This window comes from Globicephala melas, chromosome 12, assembly GCF_963455315.2.
Source record: "Globicephala melas chromosome 12, mGloMel1.2, whole genome shotgun sequence".
In the NCBI taxonomy this organism is placed as follows: domain Eukaryota; kingdom Metazoa; phylum Chordata; class Mammalia; order Artiodactyla; family Delphinidae; genus Globicephala; species Globicephala melas.
The window spans coordinates 44,379,941-44,406,317 of record NC_083325.1 but is presented as its reverse complement, the minus strand read 5'-3'; the positions used below and the strand labels follow the sequence as shown (position 1 = coordinate 44,406,317).

The 26,377-nt window shown below is 42.2% G+C and overlaps 1 protein-coding gene across 2 annotated transcripts in view; it reads left to right on the top strand.

Moving 5' to 3' along the window:
• EML6 (EMAP like 6) overlaps positions 1 to 26,377 on the top strand; it is a 320,217-nt gene that overhangs the window by 556 nt on the left and 293,284 nt on the right. For both annotated transcript variants that reach the window (XM_060309467.1, XM_060309466.1), the window contains exon 2: positions 460 to 1,201. In XM_060309467.1, the coding sequence (XP_060165450.1) occupies positions 1,005 to 1,201 (197 nt within the window). In that variant the 5' untranslated portion in view covers positions 460 to 1,004. The remainder of the gene's footprint in view (positions 1 to 459; positions 1,202 to 26,377) is intronic.

Sequence of the window (26,377 nt, the reverse complement as noted above, 5' to 3'; positions counted from 1 at the left end):
GGTCAAGAGACGGTTCACGGAGGATATGAATTATGAACACATACACGACAACTAACTAATTGGAGCATCTAAAAAATGACCGTTGCATATTTGCCCTGGCTTAATGGGGAAACAGCAATTGTTCTTTTTTTTTTTTAACATCCTTATTGGAGTATAATCGCTTTACAATGGTGTGTTAGCTTCTGCTTTATAATAACGTGAATCAGCTATACATATACATATATCCCCATATCTCCTCCCTCTTGCAGCAAATGTTCTTTCAAATCGTATCGGCAGCCACCAGCCAGCAGCATTTAGGGCATATTTCATATCATTAAAAAGATGGATCTGGAGGGAGAGAGGAGGAATAGTTGACAATTTTTTAAAAACTTGGTTTAGTTTGGGGATCATTTTCTTGCACTGGGTGAGTTACGCAAAATATCTGTTTCTTTCTTCCTCGCTCTCGCATCCTGGATGTAGACTGTCAGTTTCGGATCCAAGGATGGCGATGGCAAAAGCTTATTCGAGTTCCTTGTCAAATTAAAGCTGTCACAGAATAAATCTCGCTGCCTGCTGCGAGGCCCCCGGGCACAGCAAACTTCAGTGAGCGAACTGGTAATCAGTGTTTGGATATGCAGATCCATGATTTAAAAGACGGGGTGACCCTCTCAAAAACCTCTCACGGGGGCCGAAGCCCGCAGGTGCAGTGAGGCGTGCGCGCGCGAGTGCTGGCGCCCCAGAAGACGCCTCTCCCGTGGAGAGGGAGCCGGAGAGCCCGGCGGGGTCTGGCGACCGCGTACCTGGCGGCTCGTCTCCGGCGGCGGCGGCGGCGGCGGCGGCGGATGATGGTTGCGGCCGGCGCGCTGGTCTGTGTCTGTGCGTCGCCGCGGAAATCAGCGCCCGGCGCTGCACGCTGAGCCCTTGCAGGTCCTCCACATCCCGAGCCTTGGTGAGGACAGACCCAGAGCCCAGGGGCCGCGGACCCGCACGCGGAGCGACCGGGGGGCGAGTGGGGTTAGCTTATCATGGCGGATCGGACAGCTCCCAGCTGCCAGCTCCGGCTGGAGTGGGTGTACGGGTACCGGGGTCACCAGTGCCGCAACAACCTGTACTACACCGCCGGCAAGGAAGTGGTCTACTTTGTGGCTGGCGTCGGGGTGGTTTACAGCACCCGCGAGCACAGCCAAAAATTCTTCTTGGGACACAACGACGACATTATCAGGTAAGGAGGTGGCCTGGGGCGGTGGGGAGGGGTTGGGTGTGAAGGTTGGAAGGATGACGGGAAGGATGACCAACTGGGCTTTCCTGGGGTCAGATCCGGAAGCCCCATGGAATAAAGGAGTCTCTCTGGAACCTCATGGAATTACAGAAGGGCTACTGATTCTAAGGCTAGGGCAGAAGCAGGGTAGGGGGTGCAGGTGGGGAGAGAGAGATTTCTTTTTATTCCTCCGGAAGGCTTTTAAATCTCTAAGGAGTTAAGTGTCCTGATGCTTTTTTGGTGTTCATTCCTGCTACAAGTGGAAGGATCCTGGGTAAACTATCAAACACTTCTCCCTCCCTCCCTAACTAGGAAAATGTAGGACCAATAACCTGAACTGTGGGTATCATCTTTGGGGGGCTTTTTAGAAGGTTCCTCAGCAAGCAAGAGGATTGAAAAAAAAAAAAACCCTAAAAGAAATTTTGCTAAAGGTAATTGGGATCTTCATTCCAGATGCTTTGAAACTAAGAAATTTCTGCAGTGGGTGGGGAGTTTGTTCTCTAATATTTCCCTTGGTAGTGACTTAGTGCCAAAAAGCATATTTATGGATGCTTCCACACCATCACTGAGGTTATAAAAGGCTGGCAGTTGCTGGACCACAAAACCCTACCAGCCAGCCCACAGAATGACCAACATCTAGTAGCGGATGGTGGGACTGATTAGAAGAACAAAACTGGATGAATAGACATCTTAGGGGTCCTCCTTATTAAATTGTAGAGGGGTATATTTTGATTTTTGGCCCTGTCCTCTTATCTTTGGACCAGACGCATTTTCCTCCAGCCCTTGTCAGCTTCTTGTGTGACCAGACAAGGTGTGGTCCAGATGCTGTTCACAGGGAATCCTTTTCAGCCTTCAGCAGTTAGGGAAGATTTCCATATGGGAGCCTCAGCCCACAGGGAAAATGACTTGCTGAGGATGGACTACAACTGACAGAGACCATATTTGTACCTTCCAGACTTGTGTGTTCATTGATGCAGAACACGCTAACATCACATTTCAGAATATTGCCACTTGTGCTCTAAGTTTCCTTTCATAATGAAATAAATGGTTAAGTGGTGTAATGATAATGGTCTTAATGTCTCTGTGGGAAGAATGATTTTTAAAAACTAGCTTTTTCCCTCTTGTAGTGTTGTGATTATTCTGTATTCTGGAGCTTTCTTCCCCCCCCCCAAGCCCTAAAGTTGAAAAAATTGTTACAGAAAGTAAAAACTTAATATTTGAAAATGCAGTGAGATATATTTTTTAAAAATCTTGAATTTTAGAAGATGAAGATTTTAAGTACTAGGAGCTCTACCGTTCACAAGATTGGGTGGAACTGACATGTAAAACTTTCTTCATGTCACATATGACAGAATAGCTTTCTTCTCTCCCTGCTATGGTAATGGTTGTGATTGGGGCATCCTTACCTAGTCCCATCCTGGAGATTTTGCTTCTGTAATTGCTGAACTGATTATTAAAGTCACAGGTGCAAATGATTAACAGTGACTCGTGAAAAGGTTAGATGTTTAAAAATTAAAACCCATTATGTTTTTGCTCTTTCTTAATGCAGTGCTTTCCATTACACCGTCAAAATAAGTTGTAGTCCTTCGGGGGAAGGGAGAGAGTGGCAATTAAACAGAAAATTCCCTGCGGTTAAATAATAGTAATGTGACAGTTCATTGAACTACTTTGAGGATTTGAACTCCTAATCTTAATTTTTTTTCTCTAATAGGAAAAAAATTAAATGCACTGTTGAAACTGAAGGTGGGAAAAGGGTGGAGTTGCAGTGAACCACTGTTATGACAGGCTATCGGACTAGTGGGGATGTGATGATACCTGGCTTAGTTTAAGAAACACTCAGATTTGAAGATAAGGTGAATGAAGTTATTTGTGTAACTGGGTTTGCAAGGAGCTTCAATTTTGAAAAGAAAAAAAAAGATGATTTAGCTTCTGGTCTTTTTATTAAGATAGTTATATCTTTATGCTTTACAGTGACATAGTAGCAAGGCTGCCTGCAGAGAAAGGACTTTATTGCTAAATTTTCGATGATATTTTGGTTGGGTCTGAGTATAGGTGAGCAGAGTTCTTTAATATCCATGTATGTGTTTGCACCTAGGAATAAAATTAAGTCCAACAGATTAAAAAACACAGACCACAGATCATTATATAATTAAGAGCTGTAAAATTAGAGAATGTAGAGTGTTTATGTTATTTTGCTTTATCTTCTATATGTAAATATCTTTTTCCCATGAAGGTAGTACACAAGCAATATTTGTTTTTATCCTTAGTATATGAGACTCTTAAGTGCCATTTCCTTCATAATTTTATTCCCAGAAGCATACTAGATGTTTGAAATTAGTATTGTAAAATGTTAGGAATATTAATGTATTAACTGTATATATGGAAAGGAAATTTGTAGTCTTTTATCTTTATGAATTTCAACTGATTTCTGTATAGCCAGTTATACTACTGATTTTCTATTTAAAATATTGATGTTTCTCATTGAATGAAGAGGACTAAAGCTAAAGTACTAGTGCAGAATGTTTGGGGTTTTTTGGAATCATGACATAAATATTAAAACTTCTAACTCTTGATTCCATCAAACGAGATATGTAAGTAATTGTCCACATAGCTTTTGCATTAGTTTGAAAGATATATTCATAATGCATACATTTCCCACTGTTTTATTTATTGTGCTACTTTCCCAAGAATATTAACTAGAAAGCAGTCCAACAAATATTGATACCACACTCCATTTTAGAAAACCTTGTCATCTCTGAGATCACAATGAACTTTAATAATAATACTGTAGGATTTGGCAGAGCTCATTAGAGTTCAGCGTATGTTTCCTCCTGATTTGACAGACTATGTTCATATGTGAAGCATAATGTGATTTATTGGATGTGGAGGCTTAGTTTTATTCTCTTGAATGACTGCACTTCAATACAGTTAACAGATTAGTGGATGATGCCATATTTTAGCTCTGATAACATTGTGGTGGGACAAATAAATATTAAAGCAACACTCAAATCAGGGCTTGAAGGCAAGGACCGTAATACAGGCAGGAATAATTACTAACTTGGTTTCTGCTGCACGTAGCAGACCATGACACAGTACTGGAGCAAATGAAAGAAAAGGTCATGAACACATTTGCTCTCTGTCACCTCCCATCCATTTTCACAGTGACTCCAGTTGAGACATTTCTCTCCTTACTCTGGATCCCTATTTTGCATCTGACTAGTCCCCTGTCTCCCTTTTCGTTTCTCTTATTTTTCAGCTCTCTGTTGCAAGGGAGGTTTTTCGGCAGTACCATTTTAGGGGAAAGTGCGCTGACTTTGATTTCACACCCACTTGGGTTTGAACCCACTCTGCTGTTTGTTTACTAGAGGCATCCAAGTGAGTGGCTTGACCTCTCAGGGCCTTGTTTGTTTGTGAAAGGGTGGGTAACAACACCTAAGTTGCAGAATTGTAACTATTAGAAGTAATGTATGCAAATAGTTTAGCATGGGTCCTGGCCCTTAATTGTTGCTCAATAAATGCTCTTAGTAATGATAGTAGTAGTACAGTATTTAATCAAAAACACACACATACACCAAAGACAAAAAAATGTTTCCTCACTGTTCATAGTCTGAAGTCCAAAATTCTGAGTTTTCCATTCTCCCTGCTCTTAACCCATCTTTCTACCTTCATTTTCCTTTTCTTTAAAAAAACCCATAAATTGTTTGCTTCCCACTTGCCATATAATAAGAGTACTATGTTCTTTCCTGTCTCACGCTGGGATGATTTATCTCCCCCTTCATCCTTCTTCTCCTGATTCCTTTCCCCCAGTGGCATAGTGGTGGGAGCATGGGCTTTGGTCAGACAGACCTGATTTTGAACCTAGATGTGCCACCAGTTGGGTGACTTGGGGAAGCTACTAAACCTCTGTGAGTCTCAACTATCATCAGTAAAATAGCTTCTCATACATGCAATGGAGGTTTAGAGGTACCTAACTTGTAGCTTGTGGAGATAACATACAAGGTTCCCCACAGTGTTTGGCAAATAGGAAGTGCCCGCCGCAGGGAGCCTGTTTGTATCTGCGTCTTGCATGGCCCCATCCGTTTCAATCCCACCTCTCCCATGAGACCTTTTACCATCCTTAGATGAAGGGGTGCCTTAGATGAAGGAACGCGTTGCACGCCTAAAGTTTTGCGTCTTTCGTGACCGATGCTGCTCGCTTGATATATATCATTTAGTGCCGTTGTTTCACTATGAATATTTTCATTTGTAAATGTATGTAAGATCCTTGAGGCTGAGAATGAATTTAATAATCAGAGCCGGGCTTCCCTGGTGGCGCAGTGGTTGAGAGTCCGCCTGCCGATGCCGAGCACACGGGTTCGTGCCCCGGTCCGGGAAGATCCCACATGCCGCGGAGCGGCTGGGCCCGTGAGCCATGGCCGCTGAGCCAGCGCGTCCGGAGCCTGTGCTCCTCAACGAGAGAGGCCACAGCAGTGAGAGGCCTGCGTACCGCAAAAAAAAAAAAAAAAAATCAGAGCCAACATTTCCTGAGTGCAGACTCGGTGCTAAATGTGTGTACAGATTTATCTCTTCCATCTTCTCGACAACCCCATGACGTTGGTACTGTGGTTAGCCTCAGTTTACTGGTGAGGAAACTGAAGCACAGAAAGGTTAAAGCTGTTGCCCATGGTCACTATTTAGCAGATTGTAGAATGGGAATTGGAACCCAAGTCAGTCTGATTCCAAAACCCAGAGCTATCACTTCACTGCTTTACACACCTTTTTATTCTTCTCGGTTACTGTGGTCCCTACCATCGTGCCTTGTTTCTAACCAGAACTCAGTAAGTTTGTGATTCCTTGTAACTGTTTTTCAACCTCGTGCTTTATTTAAGGGTATTTGAAGCAGATCACTAGAACTCTGTTTAGAAATGGAACCATGTTCAAGTTCACCTTAGGAACATCACCAGCTTTGAAGCAATGACCTGAAACAACGAACTGCTGGAGATGTTTTTTAAAAATTTGTTAAGTCTCAATTGTGACCTGGCTAAAATTACCTGGTGCTGCAGGTGCACTCAATTGCACTTGTTGAATTTGAAGAGAGGGGTGTAATAGCCATGGTTGGGCCTGCAGTGTTGGGTAAACAGGTTCACATGAAGGCCTGGAGATGTGATTTCATATTCTTCAGTCCCTTGACCAGTTTGAACAAGGGAAGCATGGGGGTAGCTATAAAGAATCAAACCTGTATTGAGTTGAGTGCTTGCTCTGTACCAGGCACCACACACACACACACACACACACACACACACACACACACATACACACAGAGAAATCCCTTCATCCACAGCTCTGAGAGATAGCCTTTATTTTACAGGTACAGCTCAGAGAGGGAAAGAGATTTAAGCGAAGTCACTCAGTGGTACCATCCACACTATTCGTTGCATCTTACTTGCTCTGTTCATTGGCATGAGCATGTAGTGAAAGGTTTTGATGGAAGCTTACGGTCTATTCATAAATGATTTTACTATTGTTATTTTTGTTAATAAGCTATAGTCTGGTGATTTTTAATTAAGATTTATTTATTTTCTAAATTGGGTAGATTTTACTCTTCTTCATTTGTTTATTCATCAAAAACTTATTTCACATCTAGAATGTACCAGATGCAGGGGTGCAGCTTTGAACATGACCAAGTTCTTGCCCCCATTCTGGTGGAGGAAGCCAACAATGCATGAACAGGAAAGCAAGGTGAATATATCAATAGATTGTGATAAGTACTAACGAGGGAATGGCCTTGGAGGGGAACTGGGTTGAGTGGGGGTGTGGGAGCTACCTTAGATAAGGTTTCCAGAGCATCTGTCTAGGGAGATGGCATTTAAGCTGAGACCTGAAGGATGAGAAGGGGTAAGCGAAGATGTGATGGAGAAGAGCAGTTATGTGCAGCAGCACCAGGGTGACAAAGAACTTGGTGTGCCCAGAACTCTGGTATAGATATCCAGAGAAAGACCAAGGTCATAGTACTTCTCATTAATGCCTCATGGGTTTTGGCAGCATATGTCCTAGATTTCCCAGGACAGTCACAAATATTCCATTCAGTTATTGTTATGGGTATACTTGCTATGGTCATGTCATGATTCTCTTTTTAATTCAGAATATATGACCATGTTTTTATTTTTAAAATATGGTTACTATATAATGGATCACAGCTTGAAAAACGTTACACTGTAGTATGCTCTCTTATAAAGAATTATATTGGCTCCACCACCAACAGTCAATCAGAATGTAGATTATACTGTGGTAAGTGAAAAACTGTTTCATGGCAGCATCTTTAAGCAGGGCTGTTCTAGGGCCTCTCCTACCCACAAGGATGTGGATCTCAATAACTTTGCAATGTAGGTGATGTATTTGCCAACAAAAAAGAAAAAGCAAGCTGTTGGGAAGATTACCTTGCTAACTCTGCTTCTGGAACTGACTCTTTCCCCAGTAAGCTGGAGCGGCATGGAAAGCTAGCCTTTAGCCAGCAGACCTACACATCTTCAGCAGTCAGCCTCCTCTTGTAGGTTTAATTCGATTTGTCATATGTGGATTGGACTTAAATGTAATTAAAATGTTTGACAGCAAACAGTTCTTCTCAAATATCATTGTGCATAGGAGTCACCCAAGCACTCACTAATAAAATCCAGATTCTGATTCAGCAAGTCTGGTGGTGAGGGCTGACATCCTGCATTTCTAACCAGCTTCCAGTTGATGCTGATGCTGCTGGTCTGCTATGCAGCAAGATGTTCGGATCCTCATTTGTATGTTTCAGATCTCAGTAGGCCAGTGTTTTTTTTTTTTCAACCCAAAAGATGTTGCCATCTTGTGAAATAGACTTTTAATAATATATGTATATATGACTCATATTTATTAAATTCTTAAATTAACAGAATCAATTTTTCATTAAGTTGGCACCTAGCACAGTGTTCTTTTCTTTTTTTTAACATCTTTATTGGAGTATAATTGCTTTACAATGGAATGCTAATTTCTGCTGCATAAAAAAGTGAATCAGCTATACACATGCATATATCCCCATATCCCCTCCTCTTGTGTCTCCCTCCTGCACTCCCTATCCCACCCCTCTAGGTGCACACAAAGCACCGAGCTGATCTTCCTGTGCTATGCAGCTGCTTCCTGCTAGCTATCTATTTTACATTTGGTAATGTATATATGTCCATGCCACTCTCTCACTTCGTCCCAGCTTACCCTTCCCCCTCCCCGTGTCCTCAAGTCCATTCTCTATGTCTGCGTCTTTATTCCTGTCCTGGCCCTAGGTTCTTCAGAACCTTTTTTTTTAGATTCCATATATATGTGTTAGCATACGGTATTTGTTTTTCTCTTTCTGACTTACTTCACTCTGTATGACAGACTCTAGGTCCATCCACCTCACTACAAATAACTCAGTTTCGTTTCTTTTTATGGCTGAGTAATATTCCATTGTATATATGTGCCACATCTTCTTTATCCATTCATCTGTCGATGGACACTTAGGTTGCTTCCATGTCCTGGCTATTGTAAACAGTGCTGCAATGAACATTGTTGTACATGACTCTTTTTGAATTATGGTTTTCTCAGGGTACATGCCCAGTAGTGGGATTGCTGGGTTGTATGGTAGTTCTATTTTTAGGTTTTTTTAATTTTTATTTTTAGTTTTTTAAGGAACCTGCATACTGTTCTCCATAGTGGCTGTATCAATTTACATTCCCACCAACAGTGCAAGAGGGTTCCCTTTTCTCCACACCCTCTCCAGCATTTATTGTTTGTACATTTTTTGATGATGGCCATTCTGACTGGTGTGAGGTGATACCTCATTGTAGTTTTGATTTGCATTTCTCTAACGATTAGTGATGTTGAGCATCCTTTCACGTGTTTGTTGGCAATCTGTATAATTTCTTTGGAGAAATGTCGATTTAGGTCTTCTGCCCATTTTTGGATTGGGTTGTTTATTTTTTTGATATTGAGCTGCATGAGCTGCTTGTATATTTTGGAGATTAATCCTTTGTCAGTTGCTTAATTTGCAGATATTTTCTCCCATTCTGAGTGTTGTCTTTTCATCTTGTTTATGGTTTCCTTTGCTGTGCAAAAGCTTTTAAGTTTCATTAGGTCCCATTAGTTATTTTTGTTTTTATTTCCATTTCTCTTGGAGGTGGGTCAAAAAGGATCTTGCTGTGATTTATGTCAAAGAGTGTTCTATGTTTTCCTCTAAGAGTTTTATACTGTCTGGCCCTACATTTAGGTCTTTAATCCATTTTCAGTTTATTTTTGTGTATGGTGTTAGGGAGTGTTCTAATTTCATTCTTTCACATGTAGCTATCCAGTTTTCCCAGCACCACTTATTGAAGAGGCTGTCTTTTCTCCATTGTATATTCTTGCATCCTTTATCAAAGATGAGGTGACCATATGTGCGTGGGTTTATCTCTGGGCTTTCTATCCTGTTCCATTGATCTATATTTCTGTTTATGTGCCAGTACCATACTATCTTGGTTACTGTATCTTTGTAGTATAGTCTTAAGTCAGGGAGCCTGATTCCTCCAGCTCTGTTTTTCTTTCTCAAGATTCTTTTGACTATTTGGGGTCTTTTGTGTTTCCATACAAACTGTGAAATTTTTTGTTTGAGTTCTGTGAAAAATGCCATTGGTAGTTTGATAGGGATTGCATTGAATCTGTAGATTGCTTTGGGTAGTATAGTCATTTTCACAATGTTGATTCCTCCAGTCCAAGGACATGGTATATCTCTCCATTTGTTTGTATCTTTTTTTTTTTTTTTTTTTTTGCGGTACGCGGGCCTCTCACTGTTGTGGCCTCTTCCGTTGTGGAGCACAGGCTCTGGACGCGCAGGCTCAGCGGCCATGGCTCACGGGCCCAGCCACTCCACGGCATGTGGGATCTTCCCGGACCGGGGCACAAACCCACGTCCCGTGCATCTGCAGGTGGACTCTCAACCACTGCGCCACAAGGGAAGCCCTTGTTTGTATCATCTTTAATTTCTTTCATCATTGTCTTATAGTTTTCTTCATACATGTCTTTTGTCAGGTAGGTGTTTTCCTAGGTATTTTATTCTTTTTGTTGCAATGGTAAATGGGAATGTTTTCTTAATTTCTTTTTCAGATTTTTTATCATTAGTGTATAGGAATGCAAGAGATTTCTGTGCATTAATTTTGTATCCTGCTACTTTACCAAATTCATTGATTAGCTCTAGTAGTTTTCTGGTAGCTTCTTTAGGATTCTCTATGTATAGTATCATGTCATCTGCAAACAGTGACGGTTTTACTTCTTCCTTTCCTATCTGGATTCCTTTTGTTTCTTTTCCTTCTCTGATTGCTGTGGCTAAATCTTCCAAAACTATGTTGAATAATAGTGGTGAGAGTGGGCAACCTTGTCTTGTTCCTAATCTTAGTGGGAATTGTTTCATTTTTTCACCATTGAGAACGATGTTGGCTGTGGGTTTGTCACATATGGCAAACCATATATGGTTTGCCTTATTATGTTGAGGTAAGTTCCTTCTATGCCTACTTTCTGGAGAGTTTTTATCATAAATGGATGTTGAATATTGTCGAAAGCTTTTACTGTATCCATTGAGATTATCATATGGTTTTTATCCTTCAGTTTGATAATATGGTTTATCACATTGATTGACTTGTGCATATTGAAGAATCCTTGCATTCCTGGGGTAAACCCCACTTGATCATGGTGTTTGATCCTTGTAGTGTGCTGTTGGATTCTGTTTGCTAGTATTTTGTTGAGGATTTTTGCATCTATGTTCATCAGTGATATTGGCCTATAGTTTTCTTTTTTTTGTGACATCTTTGTCTGGTTTTGGTATCAGGGTGATGGTGGCCTCATAGAATGAGTTTGGGAGTGTTCCTCCCTCTGCTATATTTTAGAAGAGTTTGAGAAGGATAGGTGTTAGTTCTTCTCTAAATGATAGAATTCGCCTGTGAAGCCATTTAGTCCTGGGCTTTTGTTTTTTGGAAGATTTTAAATCACAGTTTAAATTTCAGTGCTTGTGATTGGTCTCTTCATATTTTCTATTTCTTCCCGGTTCAGTCTCAGAAGGTTGTGCTTTTCTAAGAATTTGTCCATTTCTTCCAGGTTGTCCATTTCATTTGCATATAGTTGCTTGTAGTAATCTCTCATGATCCTTTGTATTTCTGCAGTGTCAGTTGTTACTATTTTTTCATTTCTAATTCTATTGATTTGAGTCTTCTCCCTTTTATTCTTGATGAGTCTGACTAATGGTTTATCAATTTTGTTTATCTTCTCAAAGAGCCAGCTTTTAGTTTTATTGATCTTTGCTATTTTTTCCTTCATTTCTTTTTCACTTATTTCTGATCTGATCTTTATGATTTCTTTCCTTCTGATAACTTTGGGGCTTTTTTGTTCTTCTTTCTCTAATTGCTTTAGGTGTAAGGTTAGGTTGTTTATTTGACATGTTTCTTGTTTCTTGAGGTAGGATTGTATTACTATAAACTTCCCTGTTAGAACTGCTTTTGCTGCATCCCATGGGTTTCAGGTCATCGTGTTTTCATTGTCATTTGTTTCTAGGTATTTTTTGATTTCCTCTTTGATTTCTTCAGTGAGCTCTTGGTTATTTAGTGGTGTATTGTTTAGCCTCCATGTGCTTGTATTTTTTACAGATAATTTTCCTGTAATTGATATCTAGTCTCATAGCATTGTGGTCGGAAAAGATATTTGATATGATTTCAATTTTCTTCAGTTTACTAAGGCTTGATTTGTGACCCAAGATATGATCTATCCTGGAGCATGTTCCATGAGCACTTGAGAAGAAAGTGTATTCTGTTGTTTTTGGATGGAATGTCCTATAAATTTCAATTAAATCCATTTTGTTTAATGTGTCATTTAAAGCTTGTGTTTCCTTATTTATTTTCATGTTGGATGATATGTCTATTGATGAAAATGGAGTGTTTAAGTCCCCTACTATGACTGTGTTACTGTCGATTTCCCTTTTTATGGCTGTTAGCATTAGCCTTATGTGTTGAGGTGCTCTTATGGTGGGTGCATAAATATTTACAATTGTTATATGTTCTTCTTGGAGTGATCCCTTGATCATTATGTAGTGTTCTTTGTCTCTTGTAATAGTCTTTATTTTAAAGTTATTTTGTCTGATATGAGAGCTGCTACTCCAGCTTTCTTTTGATTTCCGTTTGCATGGAATATCTTTTTCCATCTCCTCAGTTTCAGTGTGTATGTGTCCCTAGGTCTGAAGTGGGTCTCTTGTAGACAGCATATATATGGGTCCTGTTTTTGTATCCATTCAGCAAGCCTGTGTCTTTTGTTTGGAGCATTTAATCCGTTTACATTTAAGGTAGTTATCTATGTATATGTTCCTATTACCATTTTCTTAATTGTTTTGGTTTTGTTATTGTAGATCTTATCCTTCTCTTGTTTTTCCTGCCTAGAGAAGTTCCATTACCATTTGTTGTAAAGCTGGTTTCTTGGTGCTGAATTCTCTTAGCTTTTGCTTGTCTGTAAAGGTTTTTAATTTCTCTATCGAATCTGAATGAGATCCTTGCTGTGTAGAGTAATTTTTTTTCTTTTTTAAAAAAAATTTATTTATTTTTACTTTTGGCTGTGTTGGTTCTTCATTGCTGTACGCGGGCTTTCTCTAGTTGCAGCAAGTGGGGGCTACTCTTTTTTGCGGTGTGTGGGCTTCTGATTGCAGTGGCTTCTCTCATTGTGGAGCATGGGCTCTAGGTGCGCGGGCTTCAGTAATTGCGGCACACGGGCTCAGTAGTTGTGGCTCATGGGCTCTAGAGCACAGGCTCAGTAGTTGTGGCACACAAGCTTAGTTGCTCCGCGGCATGTGGGATCTTCCCGGACCAGGGATCGAACCCGTGTCCCCTGCATTGGCAGGCGGATTCTCAACCACTGCGCCATCGGGGATGCCCTGCATAGAGTAATCTTGTTTGTAGGTTTTTCTCTTTCATCACTTTAAATATGTCCTGCCACTGCCTTCTGGCTTGCAGAATTTCTGCTGCGAGATCAGCTGTTAACCTTATGGGGATTCCCTTGTATGTTATCTGTTGCTTTTCCCTTGCTGCTTTTAATATTTTTTGTTTGTGTTTAATTTTTGATAGTTTGATTAATATGTGTCTTGGCGTGTTTCTCCTTGGATTTATCCTGTATGGAACTGTCTGTGCTTCCTGGACTTGATTGACTATTTCCTTTCGTATATTAGGGAAGTTTTCAACTATAATCTCTTCACATATTTTCCCAGACCCTCTTTTTTCCTCTTCTTCTTTTGGGACCCCTATAATTCGAATGTTGGTGCAGTTAATGTTCTCCCAGAGGTCTCTGAGAGTGTCCCAATTCTTTTCATTCTCTTTTCTTTATTCTGCTCTGTGGTAGTTATTTCCACTATTTTATCTTCCAGGTCACTTATCTGTTCTTCTGCCTTAGTTATTCTGCTATTGATTCCTTCTAGAGAATTTTTAATTTCATTTATTGTGTTGTTCATCATTGTTTGTTTGCTCTTTAGTTCTTCTAGGTCCTTGTTAAACGTTTCTTGTATTTTCTCCATTCTATTTCCAAGATTTTGGATCATCTTTACTATCATTACGCTGAATTCTTTTTCGGGTAGACTGCCTATTTCCTCTTCATTTGATTGGTATGGTGGGTTTTTACTTTGTTCCTTCACCTGCTGTGTATTTCTCTGTCTTCTCATTTTGGTTAACTTACTGTGTTTGGGGTCTCCTTTTCACAGGCTCCAAGTTCGTAGTTCCCACTGTTTTTGGTGTCTGTCCCCAGTGGCTAAGGTTGGTTCAGTGGGTTGTGTAGGCTTCCTGGTGGAGGGGACTGGTGCCTGTGTTCTGGTGGATGAGGCTCGATCTTGTCTTTCTGGTGGGCAGGACCCACCACTTGCCTCTTAGGCAAGTCTGGTGGTATGTTTTGGGGTGTCTGTGACCTTATTATGATTTTAGGCAGCCTCTCTGCTCATGGGTGGGGTTGTGTTCCTGTCTTGTTAGTTGTTTGGCATAGGGTGTCCAGCACTGTAGCTTGCTGGTCGTTAAGTGGAGCTGGGTCTTAGTGTTGAGATGGAGATCTCTGGGAGAACTTTTGCTGTTTGATATTATGTGGGGCCGGGAGGTCTCTGGTGGACCGGTGTTCTGAACTTGGCTCTCCTACCTCAGAGGCTCAGGCCTGACACCCGGCTGGAGCACCAAGACCCTGTCAGCCACACTGCTCAGAAGAAAAGGAGAAAAGGACGAAAGGAAGGAAGGAAGAGAGGGAGGGAGGGAGGAAGGGAGGGAGGAAGAAAGGGAAAGAAAGAAGGAAAGGAAGAAAGAAAGGAAGAAAGAAAAATAAATAAATTTATTAAAATTGAAAAATTATTAAAAATAAAAAAAATTTAAAAAGTAATATGAAAGAAAGAAAAGAAGAGAGCAACCAAACCAAAAAACAAATCCACCAATGATAACAAGCGCTAAAAACTGTACATAAACAACAACAAAAAAACGGACAGACAGAACCCTAGGACAAATGGTAAAAGCAAAGCCATAGAGACAAAGTCACACAAAGAAGCATGCACATACACACTCACAAAAAGATAAAATGAAAAAAAAATATATAAAAGGAAGAGAGCAACCAAATCAGTAAACAAATCTACCTGTGATAATAAGCTCTAAATTCTAAACTAAGATAAACATAAAACCAGAAACAAATTAGATGCAGGTAGGAAACCCCATGTCTACAGTTGCTCCCAAAGTCCACCTCCTCAATTTTGGGATGATTCGTTGTCTATTCAGGTATTCCACAGATGCAGGGTACATCAGGTTTGATTGTGGAGATTTAATCCTGTGCTCCTAAGGCTGCTGGGAGAGATTTCCCTTTCTCTTCTTGGTTCGCACAGCTCCTGGGGTTCAGCTTTGGATTTGGCCCCGCCTCTGCATGTAGGTCACCTGAGGGCGTCTGTTCCCGCCCAGACAGGACAGGGTTAAAGGAGCAGCTGATTAGGGGGCTCTGGCTCACTCAGGCTGGGGGGAGGGAGGGGTACGGAATGCGGGGTGAGCCTGTGGCGGCAGAGGCCAGCATGACATTGCAACATCCTGAGGCACACCGTGTGATCTCCTGAGGAAGTTGTCCCTGGATCCCGGGACCCTGGCAGTGGCAGGCTGCACAGGCCCCTGGGAGGGGAGGTGTGGATAGTGACCTGTTCTCACACACAGGCTTCTTGGTGGCGGCAGCAGCAGCCTTAGTGTTTCATGCCCGTCTCTGGTGTCTGCGCTGATAGCCACAACTTGCGCCTGTCTCTGGAGCTCGTTTAGATGGTGCTCTGAATCCCCTTTCCTCGCGCACCCCAAAACAATGGTGTCTTGCCTCTTAGGCAGGTCCAGACTTTTCCCCAGACTCCCTCCCAGCTAGTTGTGGCGCACTAGCCCCCTTCAGGCTGTGTTCCTGCAGCCAACCCTAGTCCTCTCCCAGGGATCTGACCTCCGAAGTGGGAGCCTCAGCTCCTAGCCCCTGCCCGCCCCGGCAGGTGAGCAGACAAGCCTCTCAGACTGGTGAGTGCTGGTCGGCACTGATCCTCTGTGCAGGAATCTCTCTGCCTTGCCCTCTGCACCCCTGTTGCTGTGCTCTCCTCCGTGGCTCCGAAGCTTCCTCCCTGCCACCCCCCATCTCTGCCAGTGGAGGGGCTTCCCAGTGTGTGGAAACTTCTCCTCCTTCACAGCTCCCTCCCCAAGGTGCAGGTCCTGTCCCTATTCTTTTGTCTCTGTTTCTCTTTTGCCCTACCCAGGTACATGGGGAGTTCCTTGCCTTTTGGGAAGTCTGAGATCTTCTGCCAGCGTTCAGTAGGTGTTCTGTAGGAGTTGTTCCACATGTAGATGTATGTTTGGTGTATTTGTGGGGAGGAAGGTGATATCCATGTCTTACTCCTCCGCCATCTTGAAGTTCCCCCTAGCCCAGGGTTCTGTCTTCTCCAGAAAGAACCAAGCAGGAACTGGTTGGAACAAGTTAAGGAGATGGCTAGGGTGCCGCTGTGAGCAGCGGATGAGTATGCCACAGCCTTTGTGTAGACATATGGTTTCTAGTCTGTTGAGTATATACCTAGGAGTGAAATTTCTGTGTCTTATGGTAACTCTATGTGTAACTTTTTGACGTACTGCCAAATTGTTTTCCAAACAATTTCATCAGCAATGTATGAGAGTTCCAATTCCACTACATCCTTACTGACACTTGTTATTGTCTTTTTTTTTTTTTTTTTTTGCGTTATGTGGGCCTCTCACTGTCGTGGCCTCTCTCGTTGCGGAGCACAGGCTCCGGACATGCTGGCTCAGCGGCCATGGCTTATGGGCTTAGCCGCTCTGCGGCATGTGGGATCTTCCTGGACCAGGGCACGAACCCGTGTCCCCTGCATCGGCAGGTGGACTCTCAACCACTGCGCCACCAGGGAAGCCCTGTTATTGTCTTTTTGATTATAGCCATCCTGTGGGTGAGAAGTGGTATCTCATTGTGGTTTTAATTTTCATTCCCTAACAACTAATAATACTGATCACCTTTTCATAATTTTTTTGGCCATTTGTATATTCTTTGGAGAAAAGGTCTATTCATATCCTTTGCCCATTTTTAATTGGCTTGTCTTCTTATTGTTGTAAGAGTTCTTTTATATTCTGAATATAAGTCCCTCATCTGATATAGTATTTGCAAGTATTTTCTCCCATTCAGTAAGTTATCTTTTCACTTTCTTGATGTTGTCCTTTGAAGCACAAAAGTTTAAAATTTTGATGATGTCAAATTTATTTATCTTTTTCTCTTGTCACTTACACTTTTAGTGTTATATCTAAGAAACCATCACCTAATCCAAGGTCATGAAGATTTATTTCTGTGTTTTCTTCTGAAAGTTTTATAGTTTTAGCTTTGACATTTAGGCAGATAATACATTTTGAGTGTGAGCTAGGGGGTCCAACTTCATTTTTTTGCATGTGGATATCCAGTGGTCACAACACTGTTTGTTGAAAAGCCTTTTCTTTTCCCATTAAATTGTCTTGGATGTCTATAGCCTTTGAATTGCCCTACCAGGCAGCCCATTCCTTGCACACAGAAGATACTGAATGTTTGGGGACCCAGAAACAATCATTAAAAAGATTAACCTAGAAGTAATAGAAATTTGAGGCTTTGGTTACCATTCTGTGTTTGTAAAGATGCCGTTATATCCTATGAAAGATATATAGATTTTTTTAACATCTTTATTGGAGTATAATTGTTTTACAATGATGTGTTTCTGCTTTATAACAAAGTGAATCAGCTATACATATACATATGTCTCCATATCTCTTCCCTCTTGCATCTCCCTCCCTCCCACCCTCCCTATCCCACCACTCTAGGTTGTAACAAAGCACCGAGCTCATCTCCCTGTGCTATGTGGCTGCTTCCTACTAGCTATCTATTTTACGTTTGGTAGTGTATCTATGTCCATGCCACTCTCTCACTTTGTCCCAGCTTACCCTTCCCCCTCCCCGTGTCCTCAAGTCCATTCTCTAGTAGGTCTGCATCTTTATTCCTGTCCTGCCCCTAGGTTCTTCATGACCTTTTTTTTTTTTAGATTTTTATATATTTAAAAAATATAACCGTTTATACTTTGAGGAGCTGGTGCAGTGTTTAGCAACTGTTGGTTTAGGGACCAGCAGCAGTCTATACATTGGCTTTTTTTACTTCCAGAGATTCTTGGTTTTTGAAAATGAACTTGTAGTCTTCAATCTTGCTTCTGGAGACAGACCTACTGAGACAGCTGAGGAGGTGGAGGTGGTCTGGAAAGCAAAGAGAGTGGTCAGAGAGGGTACCCCTTGACCTCTTTATCAGTTTCCTCCTTTCTTCCCTCAATGTGAGGCAGACACCTGGATGGCCTCAACCTAGAAGTTGAAGGATTCTAGGATTGCCCACTAATTCTCCACCATTCCTTTTCCTATCCGCATGAAGGAGGGGAGTGGCAGGCCAGCTCTACCTCCCTGAGAGGAAAGAAGCTTTCTTTGGACTGGTAGTACATCAATATGCTGGTCAGAGGATTATTCTAAGGTTATTGAGAATTATTTTAAGACATGAGGATTTTTGTTTAGTTTAACTCCTGTTTAATAATGTCATTAAATTTTTTTTCTCTGTTCGTTATGAATTGATTTCATGGGTAAGAATAAAACAAGTTCTACCAATGACAGGATGCCTTCTAAGTAAGAGATTATTAGTTGCAAGAAATGGAAATTTTCTCAAAGAAACACAAGGAGGGGATCATAAGATGACAAGAGAACCTTCGGGAATTCAGTTACAGAGCGTATGGCTGGCCTCTTAGACACTGCAGTTATCAAGCGGCTACTCTTTTCCTATTTCTTTCTCTTGCAAGTGTTCCTGTCATCACAGGGATTCACATCTCTGCTTCTCTATGGATAAAATATGCTTTGATTTCCTCCTACTGCAGACTGGCTTCTTAACTTAATGATCCATTTTGCACATAGCCACCAAAAAAAAAAAAAAAGCCATCTGGACCCCCTCACTGTACATGACGACCCAGCTTGATCCTACAAAACCAATTGATTGGACACAGTGGAGGGAAGGGGAGGGTGGGATGAATTGGGAGATTAGGTTTGACATAAATACACTACCATGTGTAAAATAGATAGTTAGTGGGACTCTGTGATATAGCACAGGGAGCTCAGCTCGGTGCTCTGTGATGACCTAGATGGGCGGGATGGGGGGGATGGGAGGGAGGTCCAAGAGGGAGGGGATATATGTATACATATAGTGATTCACTTCGTTGTACAGCAGAAACTAACATGACATTGTAAAGCAATTATACTCCAAAAACAACACACAAAAAACCCAATTGATTAGGTCTTGTGAGTCTTAATTCCAGATTTCCAGGAAATAGAATCTTATTGGCCTAGCAGGGTCAGCAGGGTCAGGATGTCCACCAGTTCCATCATCTGTAGCCTGGAGGGTGGGACTTCCCCTTTAAGGAAGATTGTCTAATAAGGGAGATAAGGACTGAGGAAGAATGAATGGCAACTCTACTATAGGAGGTGGATTAGAAGAGGAGGTGGCAAATGGTTTTTTGATGGACAGAACAGAGTGAGACAATGATGAGAAATACTGAGTTGAGGGCAAGAAGAGGCCAGGAAAGAGATATGAAGAGGTTTTAAAGACAAAATACTGGGCACTTCCCTGGTGGCGCAGGGGTTAAGAATCCGTCTGCCAATGCAGGGAAGATGGGTTCGATCCCTGGTCCGGGAAGATCCCATACGCTGCGGAGCAGCTAAGTGCGCACCACAACTACTGAGCCTGCGCTCTAGAGCCCGCAAGCCACAACTACTGAGCCCATGTGCCACAACTACTGAAGCCCGTGCACCTAGAGCCCGTGCTCCGCAAAAAGAGAAGCCACTGCAACGAGAAGCCCACGTACCACAACAAGAGTAGCCACCACTTGCCGCAACTAGAAAGCCCGCACACAGCAACCAAGACCCAACACAGCCAAAAATAAAATAAATAAATAAATTCATTTAAAAAAAAACACAAAACACCCCCACAAAATACTGGTGATACAATTCATCATGGTATTTTCAGTTCTCATAAGAGGCCATGCGAGGGAGTCCCTGGGAAATGCTGGCCAATGGCTGGTAACCACAGCCTTGGAGGGCTAGGTGGACATCAAGCGTTTGCCTACTGGGGTGCCAGTGCTCCTACTAAGAGTGTTCCCTCTCCTGCTGGGGTCTGGTGGTAGGGGTGGTGGCGGAGGGGAGTATATGGGAATATAGGGGCTGATGGTAGCAGGCACCAGAGAAATGGCCTGACGGCATGCACAGGAGGCTTCCTGGAGCTGGTGCAGGCTGCTCAGGTGAGGGAGGTGAGACTTGGGGCAGCAGCTGTTTACCAGCTGGTGAAGAACTTTTCCATACTTTAGCTGGCACAGATACTGGTGCATACCTGCTGAACACCAGCCTTGGCAATGAGTGAAAAGGTTGCATGAGTCAACCCTGGATGATTTAGTGAGCTTGGCCATCTAACAGACATTGAAAAAGAATCTTCCTCAAGCCAGACTTAAAATCTACCTATGGTTCCCCATTACCAGCAGGATAAGGTTCAAGCTTATCCATGCTCCCTCAGCATGGTCTCCTAGGGCTATTATGATCTGGTCCCTCTCTCTTCCTCCAGCTTGATGTCCCTCCCTGTCCTAACATCCTCCAGCCACATCAAACTCCTTGCAGTTCCCTGGACCCAGCATCCTATTTTGTGTATCCTCATCCTTGCACATGCCAATTTAAAAAATAACTTTTATTGGAATATAGTTGATTTACAATGTTGTATTAGTTTCTGCAGTACAGCAAAGTGAATCAGTTAGACATATCCATATATCCACTCTTTTTTAGACCCTTTTCCCATATAGGCCATTACAGAGTACTGAGTAGAGTTCCCTGTGTTATACAGTAGATCCTTATTAGTTATCTATTTTATATATAGTAGTGTATATATGCCAATCCCAATCTTCCAATTTATCCCTCCTCCCTCTTTCTCCCCCTGATGACTGTAAGTTTGTTTTCTACATCTTGCACATGCCATTTTGACTGCCTGAAATGACCCCTCACTTGTCCACTTATACAGTCCTTTTCTTTTTTTCTTTTTTTTTTTTTTTGCGGTACGTGGGCCTCACTGTTGTGGCCTCTCCCATTGCAGAGCACAGGCTCCGGATGCGCAGGCTCAGTGGCCATGGCTCATGGGCCCAGCCGCTCCATGGCATGTGGGATCTTCCCGGACCAGGGCACGAACCCGTGTCTCCTGCATCGGCAGGCGGACTCTCAACCACTGCGCCACGAGGGAAGCCCTACTGTCTTTTTCTTCCTTCAATCTCAGTGCAGTGTTATCTCCCCTGAAGGCTTACCTTGACAGCTCAAGACTATTTAGGCCCTTCTTTCTCTGTGCGTCCAGGCCACCATGCAAGGACCTCCCTGCTGGAGTCATTGCATTCATTGTTTTGCATTTATTGACTTACCTATCTCTCCACCTGATCTGTGATCCATGTGTCCCCTGCCTAACACCTGTCGTGGACATAGTAAGTGCTCAATGTATTGTTATTTGTTGTTAGTTCTTCATATCTCAAATTATTTGGAAGGAGCAAGGTATGAAATGGGGATGAGACTTCTATAGAACTCATTCTGTACATACTTTGTAAGGAGAAAATCCTGAAAATATATTCTCAGTTGGCACTTAGAGGCAGGATTCAGAATCATTTTTCAAAAAAATATTTGAATGGCAGCAGTTACCAATTACTTCATTGCTCTTAAGTCAGATACCAAATTCTGTGTGGCTTCCTCCTTCTATGGCTCTCCTGGTCTAGATGGAAAAATAACCATTGAAGACATATATCCATGGATCCATTGAAATATATCCATGGATCACACAATGAAACATTCCTTCTGAATGACTTAAGATTTTTTGACTATTATAAGGAAAATCTTAATTTGTGTCTCTTTAGATTTAGGAAACACCAGGGTCTTTTAAGCACCTTTTGAAAATATGATGGAACATTTGTAGGGGGGATGTCTGCAGAGATTGTAAGGTAACACCTGTCAACTCTAAATAAATTTAAGTCCTTTCTGGACCAGAAGAGTTTCACCCAAATGTACAGAAGTAGGTGTTCAAAGACAGGCCTCCTGGAGAAAGTGGTTTTTGAAGGATGAAGAGCAATTTGGCAGGCAAGTGGGAAGGGAATAGGGGAAGGAGGGAACACCAGGGAGGGAACAGTTTGTGCAAAGGGTCTCCTGAAGGGAGAGTAGTTGAGTGTTGCTAGAGTGAGGAATATATTGTGGGAGATGAAGCTGGAGAAGTGGGCTGGATTTACAGCTCACCCCACAACTTACGGGACCAGGGAGAGGATTTAAACAGAATGAGACAAGACCAATTTACATTTTAGGAAGATCACTGAAGGCATAGGATTTCTACTTCATTTATATTAACCTTTTCTTTGTGATTCTTCTCTACACTCTTTTCCTTTAATGCCAGACTTCTTAGGGAGCACGACATTGTACAAAGGGATTGGGTCCCATGGAATTTAACACTGGCTCTGGCTCTGACCAGACGTGTGACTTTGGGCCTGGGACTTAACATGGGCCTCAGTTTCCTCCTCTACAAATGAGCAGGCTGGCTCACTACAAGATCTCGAAGATCCTTCTGAAATCCTTTCTAAATCAAAGTGCTGAGATTCTGAGTTGTTGCCATTTACTGCCTCCTTTTTTTAATCTTTTGATCACTCTCCAACATAATGAACTGGTTTCTACTTCCACCAGCCACTGGAGTCATTCTCTGGAGCAACTCCCGTGACCTCCAGTGCTAAATGGGGCCGCCCCCTGTGTAACCTCTTAACAGTACTGGGTAGAGTTGATCACCTTCTACTCAATATCCTCCCTTTTCTCTCCTTGAGACTGTAGCCTCTGTAGCCTCCTGCCTCCCTGACTGACCTCTGTCTCCTCCCCGTAGGCCCACCTTTTACACAAAGGGGCTCCTCAACATCGCTTATCATATTTTCCTGCCAAAAATTCATGACCTGAAGCTAATCATGAGGAAACAGATGAATACAAATTGAGGGACAGTCTACACCACAACTGGCCTGTACTTTGCAAAAAAATGTCATTCTCACAGAAGACACTGTTCCAGATTAAAGAAGACTAAAAACACAGAAATAAATGCAATATGTGATCCTGGATTTGGGTGGGTAGGGATTGCTATGAATGACAGTATTGGGACAATGAATGAAATTTGAACATGGGACTCTATGTCAGGTAATAGCATTGTGTCTACATTAAAATTCTGAATTTGATTGTAGCAGTGCGGTTATTTAAGAGAAAGTACTCGTCTTAGGAGATATGTGCTAAGATATTTAGGAGTGAAGAGTTATGAAGCTGCAGATTGCTCTCACAAGGTTCAGTAGCAACAGCAACAACAGTAATAAGGTGTCTGTGTGTGTTTGTATGTATGTCTGTATTTGTGTTTCTTGTGGCATCTATTCTCTCCTCTTCTTGTTTCATGCTCTTTCTGTAAGACCTCTTACCCACTGCTTCCTCCCTGCTTCCATCCTTGCCCTGCAAGTCAAGTCATGTTAATTCCTGCTCAGAACTCTCAGAGTAAACACAGAAGTCCTTATAATGGCCCCTAAGACTCTTTGGGGATTTGGCCTCCTGTTACCGCTATGATCTAATCTATTTTCTCCCCATCCCTTGCTCCACTCCAGCCACGCTGCTGCTTGAATACCTAAGCACTCTTCTGCCCCAGGGCCTTTGCACTGGCTCTTGCCACCTTTTGGCTCCACCTTCTTCCAGACGTCACATGACTCCCCTCCATTAGGTCCCTGCTCAGTATCATCTTCTCAGTGAGGCCTATCCTGACTACCCTTTTTAAGATTCAGACCCCTCCCCAACACACCTCTTATTACCCATCCCTGTTTTATGTTTCCCCTTAGCTCTTTTTTATTTTGAGCCTTGTTGACTCTCTTCACTAGAATATAAGCTCTACTTGGGCAGAGTTTTTTGTTCACTGCCCTGCCTACAGTGCCCCAAATGATGCCTGGTATGTATCAACAGAAGACACTTAGTAAGAATTTATTGAATGAATAAATGACTAGTATATGTTGACTTTCGTTTGTTTTGAGATAACCCCCTTGGAATTTCTGCTTAGAATAGGATTTCTTTTGGTGGGGGTGGCGGGATTGCCTTTGACAGATTGTGAAGCTTGTGGATCCCATCTCAGAATAATAGGTTTGTTTGTTCTGCTTTATCCTTTTACCAAAGTACAATCTAGATATAGAAAAGTGCACATATCATAGTGTACAGCTGGATCAATTCTCACAACCCAAATGCACCTGTAACCCTCACCCACATCAAGAAATAGAACCTTAGCAAGCATGACAGAGACCCCTGAGCGCCCCCTTTCAGTCACAGTCCCCACTGTGAAGGTGACCTCTATCCTGACTTTTTTTTTTTAAAGATGATAATAGCAATCAGCACGGTGATATTTCTTGTCAGTGTTCTTTATTATTTAGAATAGTAACAAATCCCATATTAATTTGACTTTTTAAAAAAATTAATTAATTTATGGCTGTGTTGGATCTTCGTTGCTGTGCATGGGCTTCTCACTGCGGTGGCCTCTCCTGCTGCGGAGCACGGGCTCCCGGCACGCGGGCTTCAGTAGCTGTGGCCCGAAGGCTCTAGAGCTCAGGCTCAGCAGCCGTGGCGCACGGGCCCAGCCGTTCCGCGGCATGTGGGATCCCCCTGGACCAGGGCATGAACCCGTGTCCCCTGCACCGGCAGGCGGATTCCCAACCACTGCGCCACCAGGGAAGCCCTATCCTGACTTTTAAATGTAGATTAGTTTTGCCTGATGTTGTACTTTTAAAGGGAATGGTACAGTATGCATTTTTGTGTGTTTGGCTACTTTCAATCAACATTATGTTACGAGATTTATCTGTGCTTCTGCATGTTTATTCTCAGTTCCATATTTTCCATTGTATAGAAATATCATAATTTATTCATTCTACTGTAGATGGGCATTTGGATGGCTTCTAGTTTCTTTCAGCTACTATTAACATTCTAGTACAAGTGAACATATATATGCAATTCCACCTAGGAGTGGAATTTCTGGGGCATGGGGTGCATGTATGATCAGTTTTTCTTGGCACTGCCATACACTTTTCCAAAGTGGATATATCAAATTATACTAACACTATCATGGAATAATGTTTCCTAGTGCATAAAATAAAATACATAAATAGGATTACAAAGAAAATTAACTATTCTGAAATACAGTTGTAGAAATATTTTTAATATGTTGTGATGTATTACATGTGCTTCTTTATTAACTCACACAATTGAAAGGTCTAGCAGTTTTAATAATTACCATGATTTCAAAGTAGTGATGAGTATCCATGATGTTTGAAAGATCTGTAACAACTGTAATATGATATGAAAATATCTGTGATTTTATTGATCTCTAGGTCACAGGTACTACTATAGTTTGTTGCCTACATTCTGAATGATAGGAAATACTAAAGTCTGTTACAAGTTAGTGAAAAATAAAGATTTTTAGTAATTTTTAGACCATCTAAATACATAAACCCTCCTGAATTCTATTAAGGGGTACATGGACTCTAGGTTAACAATCCCTGGATTAGAGGAACAAAAATGGTTTACATCAAATATTTCCTAGGTGTCTACTACGTGTCATATACTGTGCTAGGCACTGGGGACCCAACAGTGAATAATATGCATCTCTTCTTAAGGAACTTATAATCACGAGGGCAATATTCATAAATAAGTTGGCAGCTGGGTATGTGTGTTCAGGTCTGTGATAGTTAGCCCAGGACATAGACCTAACCCATGCATGGGAGTGCATGGTGGTCAGGGAAGATTTTCTGGAGGAGGGAGCATCATTAGCTTTGGGCTCTGGGCTGGTCACTCTGGCTGCAGTGTGAATAGGGGATTGATGGAAGGGAAGTCTGGAGGCACTTGAAGTGATACAGCTGTGAGAGCATTATGATAGTATGCGAGGAGAGCAATGAATGTATTCTGGAGGTTCTAGATTCGTGGTGATTGACTGGATATAGGTGAGTGGGGAGAAGGAAGGTGTAAGGTGATAATCAGCTGGTTGGATGGTGGTTATCATTCACTGAAATAGAATGAGGAGCAGGTTCAAGGCCAAGGAGTGATGAATTCAGCTTTGAACATGTTCAGATTGAAGTGTCGGAAATTCCGAGAGGTGATTATACATATATGTGGGTCTCTTGCTCAGGAGAGAGCCTTGTGAGTTGCAAGGGGCATGTGGGAGTGGATGAGATAACCCAGAAAGCACACGGAGGAAAGAGAAGAGGCCAGGCTTAGGATTTTGAGGAAGATCAATGTTCAGGGGATCAGCAAAGAAAGAAGTGCTTGTGAACAATGAGAATAGTCACAGGGGTAGGAGGAAAACCAGGAAAGTGGAGTGCCCTGGAAGCCAAGAGCACAGACAGTGTCAAGGAGATGCTCAGCAGTATCACTAGAGTGCAACAAGGTAAGTCTAGAAAAGGGCACTGTGGATTTAGCAATGAGATCGTTGATGAATTGCTTTTACTACAAAAACACTGGGAATGATTTTTTTCCTCGGGGTTGT